This window comes from Mobula birostris, chromosome 10 (assembly GCF_030028105.1).
Source record: "Mobula birostris isolate sMobBir1 chromosome 10, sMobBir1.hap1, whole genome shotgun sequence".
NCBI lineage: Eukaryota > Metazoa > Chordata > Chondrichthyes > Myliobatiformes > Myliobatidae > Mobula > Mobula birostris.
In genome coordinates, this window is record NC_092379.1 from 9046240 (window position 1) to 9069971 (window position 23732).

The window sequence follows — 23732 nt, forward strand, 5'->3', positions numbered from 1 at the left end:
ACTGGTGCCAAGCTGTATGGGTCCTAATGCCCTTCCCTTGGACAACATTGGTGTTGTGGAGAGGGGAGACTTGCAGCATGGACAACTGCTGGTCTTCTATACAACCTTGCCCAGGCCTGCGCCCTGGAGAGTGAAGACTTTCCAGGCGCAGACCCATGGTCTTGCAAGACTAACGGATGCCTTTACTTTATACTCAAGATAACTTAAGAATCCAATCAAAAGGCTGCACGATTATGACGTGTACAACGTGCTAACGCATAGCCAATTAAAAAAAATGAAAAGGCATACGTAGCTGTTTTACCAGTTTCTGCCAGTAAGTGGAGACAAACCACCACATACTGTGAGAAATAGTTGCGATTGTTTAAGATGCAAATTGATAAAAGTACAAATTATGCCAGTAAGAAAAATATTACAATTAAAACTATGATTTTAGTCTTGTAATAATTCAACTCATCTTATTAAAATATTTATAAGAACAACCGATTCCAACACCATCTGGGCCTTGTTATGAAGTATTACTGGAAGCCAACATGCTGGAGGTTCCAATCAGGGTGAGAGCAAAATCCATAGAACACTCTTCAGGTAGGATTCCACTGTTTGGAGTGGAGTCCATCAGGATAAGGTGCAAAAGTAGAGGAGCACGCGACTCAAGATCACCACTGGTGTATTGTGTCTAATATGATCCACACACAGCCAAGTTACGGTATATCAGATCAGCTGAACCTGCACAATGTTTGTACACAACACCTCTTAAACAGCAAGGTGAGATGTTCGGGTGGCTGCAGTGCTGTGGATGATGTTCTATGGTGAATGGGCTCTTTTCCTTCTCCAGGGACGTTTCTTCTGTGGAGGTGCTGATGAACTATCACCAGAGTCTCCGAGGGGAGATTGAAGCCAGGCACAAGAAACTCATGTCCTGCGTTGAGCTGGGCAAAAACTTGCTCACCACAAAGCATCACGCTTCTGACGAGGTAATTAAACAGATCAACTCTTGCGCAGCTAATGAGGTACACCAACTCACCTTCCATATCGGTCCTGAGTTCTGTTGTCAGGTCCTGTCATTTAAAATCGCTATTACGACTCTATGTGCAGTAACTCTTACATTGCCAGAATGTATCAGCAGTGTCCCAATTGTCTGATATGAGGTTGATCCAACTCACCATCACTGTCCCCTCAATATTCCTGCTTCTCCTTCCCTGAATTGAGGTTGCCCTTGATAACAATCTATTATGAAAACTAGACTCCCCTCCATTGAAGCACACACAAACTGCTGGAGTCGTAAAACAACGAACAACATATATACATTTACACATCCTCATTTCTCAAGAAATTGAATATTCGGAAGTCTATGGCAGGAAAGACACCATAAACCCAAATCCTTTAGGACCCATTATGAGAATATACTGGGAAAGACACTGAAGTGTGTACACTCAGCATGACATCAGCAGAATGACAAGGCCATGTTGGTGTGTAAAAACGCATGTGTGAGGAGCACGTGTACTGAATGCTCTCCATCACAGAGGTCGAGTTCATCTTACTTTTGCACTTTGTTTCTCTACCTAACTGCACTTCCTCTGTAAATGCCACAGTAAATTCTGCGTTCTGTTTTTCTATGTGATACATCAGGCCATCTAAGTACGGATAGGTTTGCATGGATGAAACGACGAACAAAATCTTTTTGCTCCGTCGCAGTGCACGTGACACCAATTACCAAGTAACAAGCTGAAGAAGCGATATTCAGTGTTTGAATTCTATTCTAATTCTGACTGTAGATTCAGGAGAAGATGGACAAAGTGCTGAGGAAGCAGAACGAGATGATGGAGAAGTGGGAACAACACTGGGAGTGGTTACAACAGAGTAAGTATCTGCACTGGAGGGTAATCCAGAGATGACAATAGATTCAACAGTCACAAGAGGCTGTAGATGCTGGAACGTGGAACTAAAATAAACTTCAGAATCAGGTTTTATATCAGCAGCACACATGATGAAATTTGTTGTTTTCACGGCAAATTTGTAGGATGTTGCAACCTAACTGTCTTGATACGCAAGCCTGGGCAGTACAACATGGAGAGCAAGCTGTTGCCCGTGTAGCGAGCTCCCCTTCTCCATGCATCTCATGAACCCAAAGGAAAGGGAGCGACTGATACGGTTCGGCACCAGCAGCATCACAGGAGATGACGGTCACATAGATTTCAATGTAGAACTGCCTTAGGGACTGCAGTTCCTTATGTTTTTTTCCCGGGGTTTACTCCCACAGCTTTCCCCATGAGTGACCATAGTTGCAAGGGTGCGGAGGTTCGAGATCAGAGTTTTCCTTCTCCTAGATGAGCTGCCGACCATGGCTGAGGAGACCCGTCTGCCCGAAGTGATGGTTTTAAGGCACCAATAATTCACCTTTGCCCCTTCTCCTGTCAGTAGAAACGGTTCTGCTGAGCCTAGTACCTGAGCTGTACGTGAAGGCCGGGAGCTGCACTTGGTTGTCAGAGGCTATTTGAAGCGCCTGTCATTAGGAGCTTTTAATAGGTCGTGGGAACTTATCCCTGCTACCATCCCCCAGCTATAACAACGTCAAGGAACCATGGTCAAAAATCCAAAGTGCAAAAGGCAACAGATTTTGCAAATATAAAAGACCATAATAAGTAAATAAGTAATAATTATTGAAACTGTGAATTTTATGGTCTGAATCAGTTCAGAGTTGAGGTGAGTGAAGTTATCCTCACTGGTTCAAGAGCCTGATGGTGGACGGATGATAACTGTTCTTGAACCTGGTGGTGTGGGGCCTGAAGCTGCTGTACCTTCTTCCTGATCAAGGTTCAAATTTCAAAGTAAATTTTATTGTCAAAGTATATATTTTATCTTTTTGGAAAGTTTCCAGGGCGCAGGCCTGAGCAAGGTTGTATGGAAGACCAGCAGTTGCCCATGCTGCAAGTCTCCCCTCTCCATGCCACCGATGTTGTCCAAGGGAAGGGCATTAGGACCCATACAACTTGGCACCAGTGTCGTCGCAGAGCAATGTGTGGTTAAGTGCCTTGCTCAAGGACACAACACGCTGTCTCAGCAGAGGTTCGAACTAGCGACCTTCAGATCACTAGACGAACACCTTAACCACTTGACCACGCGCCAACACAATTATATAGGTCACCTTATATAATCCTAAGATTCATTTTCTTATGGGCATAATAGTTCTATAGAATAGCAACCAGAACAGAATCAATGAAAGGCTGCCTGAGGGTGTTTAACCAGGGTGCAGAAGGTAATAAACTGTGCAAGTACAAAAAGAAATACGTAATAATAAATAATAAAGCAATAACTATCAAGAATATGAGATGAAGAGTCCTTGAAAGTGAGTCAATTGGAGCTGGGAACATTTTGATGAGGGGAGCAACAGCAAGAAGAGAGCATGGCCTGGATGATGGATGCTGCTTTCCTTTGATAGGACTCCTTATTAGACAAACCCCCTATCACACGATTTCCTAGACTGATTCAGCAAAGGAGCAGGAACCTTGGCGCAAATTGTCCATGTTTATGAAGGTGCCCATCCAAGCTAGGGCCATTTGACTGAATATCCCCTTTTTAAATCTTTTTATTAATTATTATTGAAAATTGACAAAGAAAGATACATTAAAATAATCAAGTCAATATATCAATAAGTATAAGAAGAGTCAAACTATTAACCAAACTAAACAGTATATCAATAATAATAAATAAAAATAACAAAATGTTAAAGCTTTATTTTTTTGAAAAAAGAAAGAAGGAAAAAAACCCCTACTAACTAAAACAAAAAAATCCCAACTAACAAACAAAAAAAAAACGAGAAAAAAAACCCATTTGGAGCACAAACCTGGAGCTATACGCCATACAAGCTTCTATTAAAAAAAAAGACATCAATCTGCCAACCAAATCTATTTACCCAAGAATCGGAAGGTTGACTGAATATCCCATATTCACCTCAACCTTACTGTCCATCTATCTGTCTAACTATCTTTTCGAGGTTATTAATCTTACTGCCTCAAGCACATCCATTGACAGCTCCTTCCATATATAGGCAATCCACTGTGTTTAAAAAGTTGTCACACAGTATTTTTTTATTTATTGAGATATAGTACCCTTCCAGTCCTTTAAGCCATACCACCTAGCACCTCCCCCCCCCCCCGATTTAACCCTAGCTTAATCACGCGACAATTAACAATAACAAAGTGACCTATCAACTGTTACGCCTTTGGACTGCGAGAGGAAGCCGTAACACCCGGTGGAAACCCATGTGGTGATGGGGAGAACGTGCAAACTCCTTACAGGCAGTGGCGGGAATTGAACCTGGGTCGCTGATACTGTAAAGTACTCTACTGTGTCACTTCACAGTATCCGAATCAGGTTTATTATCATTGACGTACTGTATGCCATGAAATTTGATGTTTTCTGCCGTGCAAAACATAAAATATTAAGAATTAAAAGAAAAACATAAATAAATAAGGCAAATGAGGAATAGTGTGGTAGTGCTCATGGGTTCAAGGGCAGTTCAGAAATCTGATGGATGAGGGGAGGAAGCTATCCTAGGGCTGTGGAGGCTCTGTCCTTGTGTGTATTTAAGGCAGTCGCTAATGGGTTCCTGATTATTAAGATACTTTAAGTGTTAGAGTGGTGCATGATGATGAAAAAATTACTTATGACTGAATTGCAGAGCAGACATGATGGGCTGGGTGGCCTTTTCATGCTCCTATATCTTATGGGATTGGTGTAAATGTGTGATAGATGCTCCTCATATGCTTGGTGGGCCAGTTTACCTACTGCGTCCTTCTATGACTTTGAATTGAATTGACTTTATTACTTACATCCTTCATATACATGAGTAATAATCTTTACATATGTCTCCGTCTAAACGTGCAATGTACAATTTATAGTAATTTATAATAGTATGTAAAACAGGACAGTCACTAGAACATAGAAATACAGTTGTGTCAGCATGAATTAATCAGTCTGATGGTCTGGTGGACGAAACTCTCCCGGAGCCTGACTTTTGTGCTGCAGTCCTGTTTCCCGAACACTAGCAGCTGGCAGAATTTGTGGTTGGGGTGTCTCGGGTCCCCAATGACCCTCTGGGCCCTTTTTACATGTCTGCGTTTGTAAATGTCCTGAATAGTGGGAAGTTCACATCTACAGATGCGCTGGGCTGTCCGCACCACTCTCTGCAGAGTCCTGCGATTGAGGGAAGGACAGTTCCCATACCAGGCAGTGATGCAGCCAGTCAGGATGCTCTCAATTTTGCCCCTGTGGAAAGTTCTTAGGATTTGGGGGAGCATACCAAACTTCTTCAACCGTCTGAGGTGAAAGAGGCACTGTTGTGTCTTTTTCACCACCCAGCCGGTATGTACAGACCATGTGAGATCCTCAGTGATGCTTATCCCGAGGAACTGAAAGCTATTCACCCTCTCAACCCCACGTCTATTGATGTCAATAGGGGTTAGCCTGTCTCCATTCTTCCTGTAATCCACAACCAGCTCCTTTGTTTTTGTGACATTGAGGGAGAGATTGTTTTCTTGACACCACAGTGTCAGTGTAATGACTTATTCTCTATAGGCTGCCTCGTTATTATTTGAGATTAAGCCAATCAATTAAGACCCACGATATAGATAGGGTAAATGCAAGCAGGCTTTTTCCACTGAGGTCTTAGATTAAGGATACAAACAGAGATCATGGGTTAAGGGTGAAAGGTGCAAAGTTTAAAGGGAACATGAGGATAAACTTATTCACCCAGAGGGTAGTGAGAGTGCGGGACAAGCGGCCAGCATAAGTGGTGCATGTGAGTTTGATTTCAATGTTTAAGAGAAGCTTGGATCGGTACTTGAATAGCAGGGGTATGGAGGGTTGTGGACGGTGCAGGTCGATGGGAGTAGGCAGTTTAAATGGTTTGGGATGGACTAGATGGGCCAAAGGGCCCGTTCCTGTGCTGTACTTTTCTATGAATCTAATACCAACAGGCCAAGTGCTGTCCTTTATGTTAGGTACTTGCTGCCTGTCCCCATGTCACTTTCAGTGACCTGTGTTTGGGGCGGTGTTTGATGTGAGCTCTCTGTCCTCCCCCTCAGTGCTAGAAGTCCATCAGTTCGCGCAGGAAGCAGTGGTGGCCGAGTCGTGGCTGAGCACGCAGGAGCGACTGATCACCAGCGAACAGCTGGGCAACAGCGTGGACGAGGTGGAACAGCTAATCAAACGACACGAAGCCTTCCGCAAGTCAGCCGCAGCCTGGGAGGAGAGGTTCAGCTCGCTGAGGAGACTGACCACGGTAGGCTGCTTTGGCGAAATATTTTGGCAGACGTTCCTTTGGATGATACTTATACAGAAGTTGGTGACCTGATGGCATTCAAATCTTCAAATCTATGACATTCAAAAGGGGATTAAAATTAGACCATAAGAGCATAAAATATAGGAGCAGAAGTAGGTCATTCGGCCCATCAAGTCTGCTCCGCCATTCAATCATGGGCTGATCAAATTCTTCCAGTCCTCTCCAGTCATCCCCACTCCCCTGCTTTCACCTCATACCCTTTGATGCCCTGGCTAATCAAGAACCTATCTATCTCTGCCTTAAATGCACCCAATGACTTAACCTCCACAACTACTCATGACAACAAATTCCACAGATTTACCTTCCTCTGACTAAAGTAATTTCTCCGCATCTCAGTTCAGAAGGACGTTCTTCAATCCTGAAGTCATGCCCTCTTGTCCTAGAATCCCTTACCATGGGAAATAACTTTGCCATAACTAATTTGTTTAGGCCTCTTAACATTTGGAATGCTTCTATGAGATCCCCTCTCATTCTCCTGAATTCCAGGGAATACAGCCCAAGAGCTGCCAGACGTTCCTCATACGGTAACCCTTTCATTCCTGGAATCATTCTCGTGAATCTTCTCTGGACCCTCTCCAATGTCAGTATAGCCTTTCTAAAATAAGGAGCCCAAAGCTGCATACAATACTCCGTGTGGTCTCATGAGTGCCTTCTAGAGTCTCAACATCACATCCCTGCTCTTATATTCTATACCTCCAGACATGAACGCCAACATTGCATTCACCTTCTTCACCACCGACTCAACCTGGAGGTTAACCTTTAGGGTATCTTGCACAAGGACTCCCAAGTCTCCTTGTATACATGGTCCATGGTGTGGAGGGCTTTTCCAGTGATGGACTCTGCTATATCCACCACATTTTGTAAGGCTTTTCCATTATTGGGCATTGGCATTCCAGGCGGCATTCCAGGCAGCATCCTGGGGAATCTCTTCCACAGCCTCTCTGTCACTACCGCATCCTTCCTCTTGTCTGGTAACCAAAACTGTACACAATAAGCAAGTGTGGTCTAACCAATTTTTAGTGCAATGGTAACATGACACCTCACTCTTGTACTCAGTGCTGTGACCAATGAGGTATTTATGTTCTACTCTCCTTCATGGTTATTTGAATTACTGTCAGCTTGAACCTGTCAGACCATTCTCCTCTGACCTCTCTCATTAACGAGGCATTTTTGCCCACAGCACTGCCGCTAAAACCACTCTTTATAAATTCCAGAGCAGAGGTTTCCTAACTTTTTTTATGCCATGGACCCGCACCGTTAACCGAGGGGTCTGTGGGCCCTAGTTTGGGAAACCCTGGTCTAGAGACTGTCGTGCATGACAATCCCTGGGATTAGCAGCTTCCAGGATACTCAAAGCACCCCATCTGGCACCAACAATCATTCCGCAGTCAAAGTCACTCTGAGCACATTTGAAATATGCCTTTTGATTTTGTGTTTTATGTTCTGCGTTTTCACTTTTTTTGCTGTTTGTATGGTTTTTTTTGTGCGTGAGGAAGGGGTGTTTGATTTTCTGTGAATGGGTTAGTTCCATGGCTCTTTGTTTTGTGACTGTCTGTGAGGAAGGCGAATTTCAGGGTTGTATACTGAACATATATTTGATAATAAATGTACTTTCAAATTGAGTTGAATTGAAGGGGCTCCCCTGAACCTTGAGCTTTACTAGTGCCCTGATATTCTCGATATTCCATGTCACTGGCCATCACAATTTCCATCCTGATTTCTCCTTCAGCTGGAACGCATGGAGAATAAGGTCCCCTTCGCTGTCCAACCTCAGCAGCCCGCCACACCTATGCTGAGCCGCAGAGTGCTGCCAGAATCCAGAGGCTCTCCAATTAAGCAGTCAGTGGCAGTCGCGGGAATCCGACCCGTCAAGCAGCAGGCAAGGTACGAAATCGTCGACGAACTTGAGGAGGAGCGACCCGACAGAGGGGAGTTCAAGCCGGTGAAAAGAGCCGCCGCCAGGCAGGAGAGGCCGGAGCTGGCCGCGATGAGGCACCAGCAGCTGGAGCAGGCCGAGGTGAGGCAGGAGCGCCGGATCGAATGGCAGGAGTCGCTGAGTGAGCCGCGGGAGGCGGAGCAGGAAGCTGCTGGGTGAGGAATATTCTTAAAGTGGCTTTTGCTCCTGAGAGGTTATTGTATTGCAGTGTTTGAACATTGGGACGCAAGGTGAGTTGGCCAGTATCTGTGAGGTGTGCAACTACTTTCACAATTGGGGGGGTGGTTATTCACTTAGGATGTTGACGATGCTTCTGCCTTTACTAAGAATTCTTAGCCTGCTGAGTGTAACCAGTGCTTTCTGGCTTTGTTTCAGATCTCCCCTCTCTGCAGACTTTTTAATATCACTCTATGCCAGATCTGATGTAACTCCATTTCCTATCTTGTCATGAGTGCTGCCAACTTGACAGACTCTTGCAATATTCTCTATTTCACTTTTCCAGAAAATGCTATGTTCTGTATCTCAAAGCTTTTTGTTTAGCCCCTGTCTGTTCCTCCCTCTTTTAACACCATCTCAAGACAGTATGGCTTCTATTTATTAATGCAAGAGATTCTGCCTATTCCGGAAATCCTGAGTAACACATATACACGCACAATGCTGGAGGAACTTAACAAGTCAGGCAGCACCTATGGAGAGGAATAAACAGCTGACATTTTGGGCTCAGTATCTTTATCAGTACTCTGATGAATAGTGTCCATTAATGTACCTTCTCTAGCCCCTCTCCATCTCCATTAGTCAGTACCAGGGGTTCCCAACCCAGGGTCCACAGAACCCTTTGCTTAATGGTATTGGTCCATGGCATACAAAAGGTTGGGAACCCCTGCTCTGTGCAATTAATTTTCTTCCACGTTCCATCCCATATTTTGTATTCCATTCCATTTTTTAAAATCTCCATCCCTCCTCCTGCACATTGCTGTTTTTTTTTTAAGTTTTCCCTGTTCCAGCAAAAAGATTATCAAACTGCAATATTAACTCAGTTTCTCATTCCACAGCTACTGACTGCACGGACAAGATGGGCCGAAGGGCCTGTTTCTGTGCTGTACTTTTCTAAGACTCTGTGACTGAGGTGATAAGATTTTTTTGTATCTTCCTTTTTTTTGTATCATATTTGCAACATCTACAGTTTTCTTAGGTTTTGTAAATCAAGGAACTTGGGGGTAGAGTAAAATAATTTCAAAAATGTTGAATTTAGAATGGGTTAACTTGTTTATTATTGTCAATAGTACTGAAGTACAGTGGAGAAATGCTGCTTTGCTTGCTATCTGTGCAAAAAAATGCAGAATAAAGTGTTGGCAGAAAATAAGGTGCAAGAAATGATTAAATGAAATTAAACATCCATTTTATTGTACTAGGTATGATAAGTTCATTGAAGAAAAGGAGAACAAGACAGAGTGGAGAATACAGCTGGAGAGAGAGTGCAGTGCAGGCAGATAAATCAGGAAGGGCAACTATGTTTTCATCAGATTCTATGAAAGTAATAAATGCAGAAGTAATTGGATAGCTATATGGACAGGAAAGGAATGGAGGGTTATGGGCTGAGTGCAGGTCGGTGGGAGTAAGAGTTCAGCACGGGCTAGAAGGGCCGAGATGGCCTGTTTCCGTGCTGTAATTGTTATATGGTTATAAGTGCAAATGAGATAGATTGAGGGATCAAGAATTTACCTTTATTTTTTAAAGGTCCGTTCAATGGTGGCTGTCCTTCACCCTGGCTCTGCCCAGTTATGGGGAAAAGGGTGAACACCTGGGGTGGATGGGGTTTTTGATTAGGTTGGCCACTTTACCAAGGCGGAAAGAAGTGTAGACAGTGTCCGTGGAGGTAAAACATTACCCTCCTGTTATGTCCTGTCCAATATCCCATCCCTTGTCCACTTCGTTTGCTGCAAGAAAAACAATCCCAACCTCTTCACTGTAATCTTGCAGCTAAAATGCTTTACCTCTGGATCTGTTCAGGATTCAGTCTCTCTCTCTTATTCTCCCAATGACCTTCATAGCTGTAGGAGCCATGTATCTATTTTCTGTGTGTACTGTCTTTTGTGTTGCTCGTTTATTACGGGTTACAGTAATTTGTTACGTGGGTTGGGTCATGGTAGAAGCAAATGGATAGAGTCACGTATTCACGCTTCGTCCTAATTAGTTAGTTTGATTGATAGGGAGTGAGCCAGGTAAGATTTTTTTTACTGTTGACTGCTAATTTGAATGCAAATTACTTTTATTCCACTTATGTCATTACTTCACTAATTTTTGTTACGCTAATTTATAATACTGCTATAAGATCTTTCATCTTTGCTGGTTTTGTATTAGAGGATTGAACATACTTTTTTCACCTTGGAGCTTAGTAATTTGGAAACGCGTCACACAGGGTTGAATCCTTCGCTCGGTCTCTCAGTAGTTTTGGTTTGTTTTTCAAGTAAGGGCTGCAATATCCTTCCTAATCATGACGATCTGAATCAAAAAACTACTTCACTTCCAGCCTAACTAGGGTCTGTAGTGTTCAGAATAATTTTTGTTCAGTACCTCAGGTAGGAGGCCCATGATTCCATATGTGTTGGTAACTATTCTCTCATCTTGGTGCCCAGGAACACCACACTGAGGTTTCTCTTCTGTTGTGCTTTAACCTCACCAGGACCCCATTCCCACACTCATTTTAACCTCACTGGTTCTTCGTTCCACACTGACTTTAAAATCACTGTGATCACACGCCCCCCACCCCCATTTTCACACTCACTTTAAACTCATCACTTGGTAAGGATCATCAGTTCCAAACTGTCATCTTATTTTCACAGGGACAAGAGAACAACCCTCGCTGATATTGTTGAACAGTTGCAGGAGAAGGAAGCTCAGGTGAGTAAGCTCAACTTGTTTTGTTTGCAAGGGCGCAAAACCGATCTGGACTGAATGAGCTTATTTCCTGCTGTTTAAATGTTGAACGTTGTGGAGTTCTGGGCTAAGAGTCATTAAAACTGTGGAGTGCAGACTACTCAAAAATTAAGCCCTGTAATACTGACGCTTTTAAGTGTTACATAAACGGCAACAATGAATATCAATTGAGACAGGTTATATAAAAACAACCAAACATTTATTAAACACGTATAAACGATAAGGGAAAAAAACAAGGAAAACTTTAGCCGGAAGTTAACAGATATGCAGCCGTTCACCAACTCGCCACTCGGCTCTGGTTCTTAAAGCGTTAAATGCAAAAACAGTTCTTAAAGCGATACAGTCAGATATAGTTCTTAAAGCGATAACTTCGAAAGTCCAACAGTTTTACGCATTCAATTGGGAGAGACTTCTCTGGAGAAAGATTTCTTCACCGATGCACCTTTACTGCTGGTTCTGTCCACAGGATTTATGATGCTGAAAATAAACAGTTTAAATCAACTGACTTTAAATTGAGTGAGTGAGAGAGAGAGAGAGAGAGAGAGAAAAAAACCTTTTTGCATGAACTCCTTGCTCTTTCTGGCAAGAGTTATCTCGATGCAGGGACTCCTCCAACGAAGACTCAATAAGGTCGATTGTTTATTAAATTGCCAAACGATGCCGACTTCTCTTAATCCTTCAATAAATTCTTCGCTCTCCCTTCAACTGTTGGAATTGAGTAAATTGACACATCCAGCCACAAATTTCCAGTCCAAATAATATGGAATCTTTCAACAGAACGCACATCCGTTTTAAAAATGAAACTGCGTCACAAAAACAAATGCAACAGAGACGGAGGCACAGCACGTTATACCTGGAAATCTACAAACTTAAAAACCTACTGCGTCACCTGAGTCGACCCTCATATAGTCACGGGGCACATGTCATCACGTGACCTCACATCGGCGGGAAAATCACATCAGGTGACCTCCAAAAGACCATTACATCATTCTCACAAAAAAAAACAGATCTCCTTGAGCATGTAACATAAGTCAGAGGGTCCTAACCTTCTTTATGCCATGATCCTTCCCATTAACCAAGGGGTCTGTGGACCCCAAGTTGGGAACTCCTACTTTTAAGTGCTCATCCTGGTAACCATAAGTGTGACCACGGGTTTTAGCTTTGGAGGCAAGAAACTCTAGACACTCATTGATTGAGATGTAGCATGGAACAGGCCCTCCAGGCTCTTCGAGCCATGCCAGCAATCCCCGATTTAATCCTAGCCTAATCACGGAACCAATCACCAATGACCAATCAACCTACTAAACAGTTTATCTGTAAGGAGACGAATCTCAAGGTTGAATAAAGTATGCATACATTTTTAATAAATGTACTTTGGACTGTGTGAGGAAAGCGGAGCACCTGGAGGAAATGCGGGGAGAACGTACAAACTCTTTACAGGCAGTGGCGGGATTTGAACCTGGGTTACTGGTACAATAAAGCATTGTGCTAACCTTTACTCTACTGTGTCTCCAGGTGACTTTTATTTTCCTTTATTTATCTCTGACATCCTGTCAATTGTTTTTGATCTCGGTCCCCTTGTTCTGAACTGATCTGATGCATGAAGTAGGCCAGAGAAGCAGGACAGAAATTGTTCTCTCAGTCCACTAAGTCCATGCTGACCATGAAGCCCCCACTTATACTCTATAGATGCGATCCGTCCGGTGGAGAGCCTCCAGCATTATTTTGCATGTTGCTGCACATTTCCAGAAAATGCCATCTCTCTTGTGACAATATTGAGCTAATTTCTTCTTCACACTCATTGTATCGTATACTTCACTTGAACCTTGAACCTTTTTGGTATGACCTCCTTGATGAAGGCAAATGCCCCATTGGACGAACTATCATCAGAATGTGTGGACATTCTTTCCAGATCCCTTTGTCTATTTAATATCCTGCTACATGTTATGAAGCCATCTCCACATTTGCTATCACTCCACTTGTGCCCTCCTATTCCATCCATTGATCTCTTAAAGCAGCTTAGAACATTGATAAGGAGCTGTTATGGTCCCATCTCAACAGTGACGGACTTCCAAATTTCTCATGGTATGCTTAGCTGTCGCTGCCCCTTTAAGACTCAGACTGTCAATTATTGCCCATCGCATTCCATCATGGAAAGTCTGTACTTAAAGGGTTTGTGCTGAGCACTCTGTGCTCAATTGTAAGAATTCTTTTTCTAGTAGTGCTGTTTGTGATGTTACCTTTGGATTTCATTCATGTCTTCTTGTTTATTTTGACTTTGAATCTGAGCACTTGGGTTCACCACCATCCATAGCTCTCTGATTACAGAATTAATCACATCGCCTGTGGTTAGAAAGTTTCTTACTCATAGCCCTCGTGTTTAAGATCACTACTGTATAACACCAAAAGAATGAGGTCTGTAGTGCCTCTGTGCTGACCTCTCCATTCACTTATTGAATGCTAGGTCCTATTGACTTTTCCCATTCATATTCTCACATTCAGCCAACTTTTCATTCAACTTTCAACCTTCTCTTGAAACCCTTGGGCTTTTCTCTGTGTGCCTCTGCATACTTTGACATCTGGGTTGCAAGGTCAAATGCTCGAAGCATTGTGCGGGTTTGCAATTTACCAAGCAATCTAAAATGCATAGGGTAAGGTTTCTATGTTGTGAGCAAGTTATGTTGACATTGAAAGAGATCTTTGGACTGTTGCTCATTGACACAAACAATGCATTTCACTGCGTCTTTGAATGTATGTGTGACAAAATAAAGCAAATCGACCTAATCTAGTTAAATCAGTGTATTAGGAGCAGGAGCAGGCTACTCAACCCCTTGAGTTGATCCACCATTCAATAAGATCAACTGTAACCTTAATCCCACAATCCTCTTTATCCTAGTGACCTTTGACCCACTTGCTTATCCAGAATGCAGGAGCAGATTTAGGCCATTCAGCCCATCGAGTCTGCTCCACCTCTCTAACGTGTCTGACTTATTATCCCTGAACCCCATCTTCACTAAGGAGCTGGTGGTAGACCTGAGGAGAGCTAAGGTACCGGTGACCCCTGTTTCCATCCAGGAGGTTAGTGTGGACATGGTGGAGGATTACAAATACCTGGAGATATGAATTGACAATAAATATGAATGGACTGGTCAAAGGACACTGAGGCTGTCTACAAGAAGGGTCAGAGCTGTCTCTATTTCCTGAGGAGACTGAGGTCCTTTAACATCTGCCGGACGATGCTGAGGATGTTCTACGAGTCTGTGGTGGCCAGTGCTATCATGTTTGCTGTTGTGTGCTGGGGCAGCAGGCTGAGGGTAGCAGACACCAACAGAATCAACAAACTCATTCGTAAGGCCAGTGATGTTGTAGGGATGGAACTGGACTCTCTGATGGTGGTGTCTGAAAAGAGGATGCTGTCCAAGTTGCATGCCATCTTGGACAATGTCTCCCATCCACTACATAATGTACTGGTTGGGCACAGGAGTACATTCAGCCAGAGACTCATTCCACCGAGATGCAACACAGAGCGTCATAGGAAGTCATTCCTACCTGTGGCCATCAAACTTTACAACTCCTCAGACACCCTGAGCCAATAGGCTGGTCCTGGACTTATTTCCTGGCATAATTTACATATTACTATTTAACTATTTATGGTTTTATTACTATTTATTATTTATGGTGCAACTGTAACGAAAACCAATTTCTCCCGGGATCAATAAAGTATGACTATGACTTTCTTCTCCCCATAACATTGGGCACCATTTCTAATCATGTACACCGGTCTTCAGGACTGAGAAGGAAATCGGGTGTGGAGATGTCTGAATTTAACTGTGGGGGGTGGTGGTGGAGGGGAAAGAGCTAGCTGGAAGGTGATAAGTGAAGCCAGGTGGGTGAGAAAGGTCAAGGGCTGGAGAGAAAAGAATCTGATAGGAGAGGAGAGTGGACCACAGGAGAAAGGGAAGGAGGAAGGGACCCAGGGGGAAGTGACAGGCGGGTGAGAAGAAGTGAAAGGTCAGAGTGGGAAATAGAGGGGAGGGGGATACTTAATTCATCTGAAGGTGAAATCGATATTCATACCATCAGTGCTTCAGATGTGGCCTCAAGAATGCTCTGGAGAACTGAAGCACAGCCTGCAGACACTTGCATTCAGGTCCGCTTACAAATGACTGAAGGCCATGCATAAGGGGGTGGAGAGCTGGACAGTAGAGCTACTAGGACTTGATGTTTCAATCCCTATGGTAAGTCGGCACTCTCGATGTTGGCAGTGGGTTTGGAGTGGTGACAAGGAGGGAGGGTAGGTACGTCATCGGGGTCATCAGGTGAGCACCCTCCTTCTTTGACGTTTCGTTGATAAGCCCATGACGTCTCCAGAGGGCTCAACGGTACTACCTGGTATCCCAGATACACCGCCCCCTCAGTTCCATACCCTCCTGTTTTCATCTTGCAGCCCAGTTGTTGTCTTTCCTTTTAATCCAAATCCAATTGCTGCTTTCTTCTGCTGCATTTGACAAGGACTTGATTGCTTGTTGGAGGGAGTGACCCCTCACCCCCATCTTCTTCAATAGACTAGTCGTAGATGTAGCAACAAATCCCCTGCATCCCACTTCTACAGGGAAAATCTTGGTCTTCCGGCCATTCTGGGCAGCTTCAGTTGCCGGTTCAGAGTACTTGGTCTTTTTCCTCTCATAAGCTTCTTCGACACCATCTTCCCATGGTACTGTCAGTTCCACAACATATGCCAGCTTGGCTGTTGTGGACCACAGGACCATGTCTGGCCGGAGTGTTGCAGCTGCAGTGTCCGGGGGAAACACAAGCTTTTTTTCCAAGTCCGCGTCCATTGTAGATTAGAAGTGCTGCACTAGATTCCAAGCTAAATTAAAGTTCTTTGAACATTTAGTTACTTTTGTTTCATTTTTAATACTAAATTGGAATATTTTACACTTTCCTATGTTACGTCAGGTTTGAGTTAGGACTCGGGAAGTCATGTTGCAGTTGAATTAGAATGATTAATATATGGAGAGGTTAGACAAACTTGAACTGTTTTCTCTGGAGCATCAAAAGCTGATGGGAGACCTCAGAAATAATGAGAGGCATAAATAAGGTAGATAGTTCTAATGAAGAGTCTTGGGTCGAAATGTTAACTCTTTTCCATAAATGCTGCTTGGCCTTCTGAGCTTCTCCAGCACTTTGTGTGTGTTGCCTTAGAAAACCAAGTCCTTTTTCTCCCCCAGGGTAGAAGTGTCAAATACTAGAGGGCATATTGAGGACGGCATGGTAGCATAGTGGTTCGAACAACAGTTTGTAATGCAGGCAGCTAGGGCTCAATTCCTGCCACTGTCTATAAGCGGGGTTGTATGTTCTCTGAGCGTTCTGGTCTCATCCCACAATCCAAAGACCAGAGACTCATTGTCCCGCGATTAGGTTAGGATTAATCGAGGGATAGCCTAGTGGCTATCTCGCTCGAAGGGCTGGAAGGGCCTATTCCACATTGTATCTCTAAAAAATGAATATGGCTTTAAGGAGAATGGAGAATTTTAAAGAATATACATGGAGCAAATGTGCCAAGTAGGCTGCCGGGTAGGGACGGTGGAAGCAGATTTGATAGTGGTATAGTGATAGACAGGTATATGAAAGTGATGGGAATGGAGGGCAAGGGAAGATATGCAGGTAACCTGAGATGCCAACTTCTGCAAAACTTTTGTGTCTCTGCTGCGGGAGCTCAGCAGCTCAGGCACCACCTGTGGGGAGAAAAAGATCATGACCCACTGAGTTCTTCCAGTAGTTAGTGTTTTGCCACCTGATTCCAGCATCTGCTATCTCCTATGTCTCTATTTCATGAGCCACTGCATTTAAAATCATAGGATGTAATCTGTCAGGTCTGAGAGACTTTACAATCATAGTTCCCGAAATTTGATCAGTGCACTTCCCTGCTGATAGCAATTTTCCTATTTCCTTCCCAAAACTTCCAATTTACAGCTGGGATGTTACTTGACTCCTTTGTTATGGAAACCGTTTTGAATTCCCCATTCTTATTCTGATCAACCAACACTCATTGCGTAGTGGTTAGCACAACAATTTACAGTACAGGTGACTTGGGTTCAATTCCCACTGCTGCCTGTAAGGAGTTTGCATGTTCTCCCAGTGACCGTGTGGCTTTCCTCCAGGTGCTCCGGTTTCCTCCCACAGTCCAATGGCATACTGGTTTGTAGGTTAATTGGTCTTTGTAAATTGCCCCATGATTAGGCCAGGATAAAATCAGGGGGTAGCCGGGCAGCACAGCTCGAAGGGCCTACTCCGTATTGTATCTCTAAACAAATAAATAAATAAAGTTTGTTAGGGGCTCTCTTTTTCTCACTCTCAGTTGTCATTATCTTTTATCTTCCACTTATTAACTACATAGTTATTTATTTAGGCATGAACATTGACTTCTCTAACTTCCGTTAATGCCCCACCTCCCCTTCGTACCCCATCCTTTATTTATTCATATATTATTATTATTAATTTTTTTTTCTCTCTTTTTTCTCCCTCTGTCCCTCTCACTAAACCCCTTGCCCATTCTCTGGGCTTCCTTCCCCCTTTCCTTCTCCCCGGACCTCCTGTCCCATGATCCTCTCATATCCCTTTTGCCAATCACCTGTCCAGCTCTTGGCTCCATCCCTCCCCCTCCTGTCTTCTCCTATCATTTTGGATCTCCCCCTCCCCTCCCACTTTCAAATCTCTTACTAGCTCTTCCTTCAGTTAGTCCTGATGAAGGGTCTCGGCCCGAAACGTCGACCGTACCTCTTCCTAGAGATGCTGCCTGGCCTGCTGCGTTCACCAGCAACTTTGATGTGTGTTGCTAGTTATTTATTGATTTTAGTATTACACCCAGTGTTCTAACTGCCCATCCATTGTGGCAAAATTGCATGGCTTTGCGACTGTACTTACTGCCCTGTTACACCACTGGTGTTTAAGGCAACAATGAAGTTTCTCCATCTCTGCTGGTGTTCCCGGCTTCCTTCATCACACCAGTAGCTTCCTCTCTGTTTTCACTACTGTCAGTCATGCAAGTCCCAGGTGGAGACTCAGGAATACCATCACAGTCAGATGTAGAAGGAATCTTCATTGCTGTTTCTGTAACAATTTTCTTTGACTAGTCAGGGGTTGTTAGTACTGAGCTGAACCCCCGAACCTGGAGGTCCAGCAGCCCACCCCTAGTCTGACCTCTACCCTTTGACCTGTTTGGCATGGGCAACCCTACCAAGAGCCAAAGCATAAAGCCCTGACTCCAGCCAGCATACCTCTCTGGGTCATTGAGGTAGGCAAACCCCCAAACCACAACAAGGTTGTGGTCCTCTTGGAGAATTGCACTTGCCCAAAGCACTGATCAGGCCGCACTTGGAGTGTAGTGCGCGGGTGCCACGCTAGGAGAGCGATGTGGTATTATTAGAAAGAGTGCAGAAGAGAATCACCAGGATGTTTTTCCAGTCCTCAGCCGTCACCTTGGTGGACAACAAGGATGAGCAGGCTTTAGGCAGAGCTTGGCCAAGCTCCTTTCCTGCTTGAGACACTCTATATGCCGAACTCTGGAGTAACAAGCAGGGTGACGGAGGAACTCAGGAAATCGAGCGGCATCTGTTAGAGGCAGTGTTTCAACCTGAAACATCAACAGTTCCTTTCTTCCAGTGGATGCTGCTTGACAAACTGAGTCACTCCAACAACTTGTTGCATCATCTTTATTTTTAAAAGCCTGGGATATATTCCGTTCCAGTTTAGTGGTATATTCACTTTGATATATATTGGAACATTTATTCTGTTCCATACCTCCAGCCCCTCTCCAAACCCCTGCCCTTCACAATGGCCTCCAATCCGGGCCCCATTCTGTGTCCCTCCCATTCTGTCCCTCTGCCCCTCTCCAGTGAAGGTCTTCAGTCTCCGTCTGTCCTTGGCCACAGAGAAGGAATCTTTATTGCTGTTTCCGTAACAAATTTTTCTTTGATCAGTCAAGGCTCTGAGCTGATCCCCTGAATCTGAAGGACTGGTGGACCGCTTTTTGCCTGGCCTTTACCCTTTGACCTGTTTGGCAAGGGTGATGCTACCAAGTGTCAAACCACAAGGCCCTGACTCCAGCCCACGTAACTCTCTGGGTCATTGAGGCACGCAAGCCTCCAAACCCCATGACAAGGTTGTAGTCCTTGGATGTCCATTAATAAAACTATGCTTTAAATGATTAATTGCTGGTCTTTGAAGTCATCCTGCCCATCAGATTTTTTTTCCAATAACTTCCCCATGTTAGACTGACAGACCCTTTTGTTCTTTTTGAAGAAAGGTATCACATTTCATGCTCTATCAAGTGATCTTGATGCTCTTAACAGACAGTTTAAAATCTGGTCTTTCCCCACAGGAGCGAGATTCCTCACTGTCCATTGGGCTGCCAAATGGGATCGAGAAGCTCCCAGAGAGAATCCCGCGGCCGGACCGACCACGGGCCAGAGACAGACCCAAGCCCAGGAGGAGACCGCGGCCCAAAGATCCAAACCAACCCGGTTCGGAAACTCGCCGATCCAGGTCCGCCCCATCTCCCCAGAACAGTGCCGCGGCCCCAGTGATGGTGACGCATACAGCGGAGCAAGAGGGGTTCCTTGCACGCAAGCATGAATTCGAAGCTCCAAACAAAAAATCATCCAGCAGGTATTCTGAATCTTACTGAGTATGCTTGTACTCTTTGCACAGTTTGCATGCTCGGTTCCTACCCTTCGTAGCAATGGTTCCTAGCCTTGGTACCCACCCATTTGGCACTCTTGGTTCCTATCCTTGGTAGGATTGGCTCTTACCCATTTTGGGTATGAAGTTCAGATCCTGACAGTGTCTCAATGCTTGCACTGTTGGTGCCTACACACTTCCAACATCTTGTACCCTTAGTAGGAATGGTTCCTACTTTTGGTTTCTAGCCAATTTGCACTTTTGGTTTCTACCCTTAGTAGGAATGATTCCTACCCATTTTGTACCCCTGGTTTCTACTCTTTGCTTCTACCCTTGACTCTTATCTAATTTGCACATTATGCATCATTTGTTCCTGCTCTCGATTTGTAACCATTTTGCACTGTTGTCTTGGTTCACTGTTGTACTCTTGTTTCACATCCTGGCAGTATCTCACTGCTTGTACCGGGGACTACCCACTTTGCATACTTTACTCCCTTGGTAGGAATTGCCCCTGCCCTTGGTTCCCAACCAGCTTGCACAGTTTGCATCTTTTGTTCCTACACTTGATTCATAACTATTTTGCACCCATGTAGTATTGGTTCAATGTTGTTCCCTTGGCTCTGATCCTGGCAGTGTCTCAACACTACACCCTTGGTTTCTACCCGTTTTGCACATTCTCGATCCTTGCTTCTGGTCGGTGCCTCACTCATTTGAGTTGTGTTGCATTCTTTTTATTTGTTCAGTGTTTTCACATACACAAGTACATGTGTGCACAGATGCAGTGAAGGACTTACAGCGGTCTCACGAGTGTATAAGCACTGGTGAAACGACACTTGCAAGAAAAGCAAATTAACAATAGAAACGATCTGAAATTATACAAGAAAGAACATGATTTGAGCAAATGAAGTAAAAGGAGAAAGTCAATTGGAGTGAAAAGTGGTCACACTGTTGCAAAGCTGATTATGGTTGTGCAGGTATTTTCCTGAGCCAGATGGTTGAGGGAAGTAGTTGTCCTTGAATCTGGAGGTGTTGGAATTTTATGATGACTCCTGCACAAAGGTAGGTGTGAGAAGATGGCATGACCTGGAGAATGGGATCTTTGATGATTGATGTGGCAATCTTGAGGCTGCACGACCTGCAGCTAGTAGGGAGAGATGTGCCTGTGATGCACTGAGCTGAGCCCATTAATCTCTGCAGTTTCCTAGTTCCTGATTACCACATCAGACCATGTTGCAACTAGTCAGGGTGATTTCAACAGTACGCCTGTAGAAGTTTTTGGGAATCTCTGCTGCCATGCCAATCCTTCTCAACCTCTATTATGAAAGTTCCTTATACGTTATGAAACCTTGAGATTCCTTACAGGCTGCCACAAAACAAAGAAATCTAATCTAGAATAGAAACAAAAGAAGACTGTCGAACATCCAACATGCAGAGGAAAGAAAAAAGTAAGCAAATAGCATTCAGGGTTGAAAGTCATGAAGGTGGATCACAGCTAGGCATCACTGCAGCTGATTTAGAAGCCTGCTAGTTGCAGGCCACAGCCTCAGTTTCAGTGCAGATTCGAGTAAACCTCGCGGAGCAGTGAGCTGAACAGTCCCTGACACCCTGACTATTTCAATCTGGCTCGGCGCTAAAATCGTTCAAACCTTGGGTCATTCCTTGCTTTGGACCAGGGTCCTACTGCTTCAGTACACTCATGGGGCCCAAGCTCCACCATCTCAATTCGAGCTGTACCTGACCTTTCCTATTGGGCTGGATGCTTAAATCGATCAGACCTCGGGTTTTTCCTCACCTCTGGGCTCTGGGTCCACCTCAACTTTGCTTCACCTCTCCTGGCTTCTCCTCAGTTCTGTCGCATTGAGTTGCCTCCAAGGCTGCTCTAGCAATTACCACACGATTGTCTCATTCCCCGCTCACTCCAGCCAGACCCTGCCGCCTGGATTTGGTCCAAAAGTGCCACAACACAACTGTCCTGCATCTTCAAGAATTCAGTTCACACCATAAAAATGCGAAGTCAGACAGGCTCCAGGATCCACTCCGACAGTGAAGTTGTAGGCTATTTAGTCATAGTCATACTTTATTGATACCGGGGGAAATTGGTTTTCGTTACAGTTGCACCATAAATAATAAATAGAACCATAAATAGTTAAATAGTAGTATGTAAATTATGCCAGTAAATTATGAAATAAGTCCAGGACCAGCCTATCGGCTCAGGGTGTCTGACCCTCCAAGGGAGGAGTTGTAAAGTTTGATGGCCACAGGCAGGAATGACTTCTTATGACGCTCTGTGTTGCATCTTGGTGGAATGAGTCTCTGGCTGAATGTACTCCTGTGCCCAACCAGTACATTATGTAGTGGATGGGAGACATTGACCAAGATGGCATGCAACTTAGACAGCATCCTCTTTTCAGACACCACTGTGAGAGAGTCCAGTTCCATCCCCACAACATCACTGGCCTTATGAATGAGTTTGTTGATTCTGTTGGTGTCTGCTACTCTCAGCCTGCTGTCCCAGCACATGCATTGATCATTTACCAGAAAGTGCTAGTGAATCATTCTAACGGTGAGATGCTATTTGGGAGGGATTTAGACCTGGTGGCAGCGAAGGATCAGTATTATATCTCTTTTCTCACTGTGTAATACTTTCTTTCCTTTATTCCATGATCTACTGTCCTGTTGTAGTCCTTCTTTATGATCCTTTGCCTCTTCCGTCTATCATCTCCCAACTTCTTACATCACTCCCTTTTTCCGCCCTTCCCACATTCCCTGTCAATCTGGATTCATCCATCGTCTGCCAGCTTGTGCGCCACCTTACCCCTCCAACATTTTTACTCTAGCCTTGTCGTCTTTCTTTCCAGGCCTGAAATGTCAACTATTGGTTTTCCTCCTGGGGGTGATGCCTGATCTGGAATTCTCCAGCTTTTTCTCTGTATTGATCAAGAAATGTCCTTGTGACCACAGGAAGTACTGGAGAGCTCTGATGGATTTGGTTCCCCCCCCCTCCCCCACCACAAACATATGTTCAAAGTTCAAATTTATATTTAAATGACATATATGTCACCATAAGCAACTCCCACCCCCTTTTCCCCCCTCACCTTATCTCCTTGCCTGTCCATTGCCTCCCCCACCTTTTCTTTCTTCCATGGCCTTCTGCCTCTTTCACCAGTTTCCTTCCCGGCTCTTTATTTCATCCCTCCCCCTTCAGTTTTCACCTTTCAGCTCGCGTTTCTCTCCCCCCCTCCCTCCCCCACCTGTTAAATGTACTCCTCAGCTTTTTTTTCTCCAGTACTGCTGAAAGGTTTCGGCCCAAAACGTCGGCTGTTCTTTTTTCCGTTGGTGCTGCCTGGCCGGCTGAGTTCCTCCAGCATTTTGTGTGAATTGCACCCAATCAGGGAGTTTTAGATGTCATGCCGAATTTCTGCAAACTCCTAAGGAAGTGTGGCAGAGTCAAATAAGGAGAACTCTTTTTCTTTCTGAAGACGTGAATCCTTGGAATTGTCTACCCTCTCAGGCTGTGGAGACTCACTAATTGGCTTCATTAAAACAGAAGTCAAACAATTTGTGGAAAGTAAAGGATAAGAAAAAACACTGGTTTATTATTGTGCATTGCAATGCACAGAAACCTCCCTGTGAGAATATTTGTCCCCGTTGGGTTCAGGTCATTTTGTACAGGTCATACCTTCCCCAGAAGAGATCCCAATGATCCAAGAACCTGAAGCCTGGCCCCCTGGAACAGCTTTTCAGCCACACATTATCCTGTTTCTACCCTCACTGGCACGTGGCGCAGGTAGTAATCCAGAAATTACTACCCTGGAGGTCCTGCTTCCTTTCTGTCGA

At 44.4% G+C, this 23732-nt stretch overlaps 1 protein-coding gene across 2 annotated transcripts in view; it reads left to right on the forward strand.

Moving 5' to 3' along the window:
• LOC140203799 (spectrin beta chain, non-erythrocytic 1) overlaps positions 1-23732 on the forward strand; it is a 202318-nt gene that overhangs the window by 167338 nt on the left and 11248 nt on the right. For both annotated transcript variants that reach the window (XM_072269879.1, XM_072269878.1), the window contains 6 exons: positions 833-971; positions 1773-1857; positions 6084-6280; positions 8070-8431; positions 11120-11177; positions 19597-19883. In XM_072269879.1, coding sequence (XP_072125980.1) covers positions 833-971; positions 1773-1857; positions 6084-6280; positions 8070-8431; positions 11120-11177; positions 19597-19883 — 1128 coding nt within the window. The remainder of the gene's footprint in view (positions 1-832; positions 972-1772; positions 1858-6083; positions 6281-8069; positions 8432-11119; positions 11178-19596; positions 19884-23732) is intronic.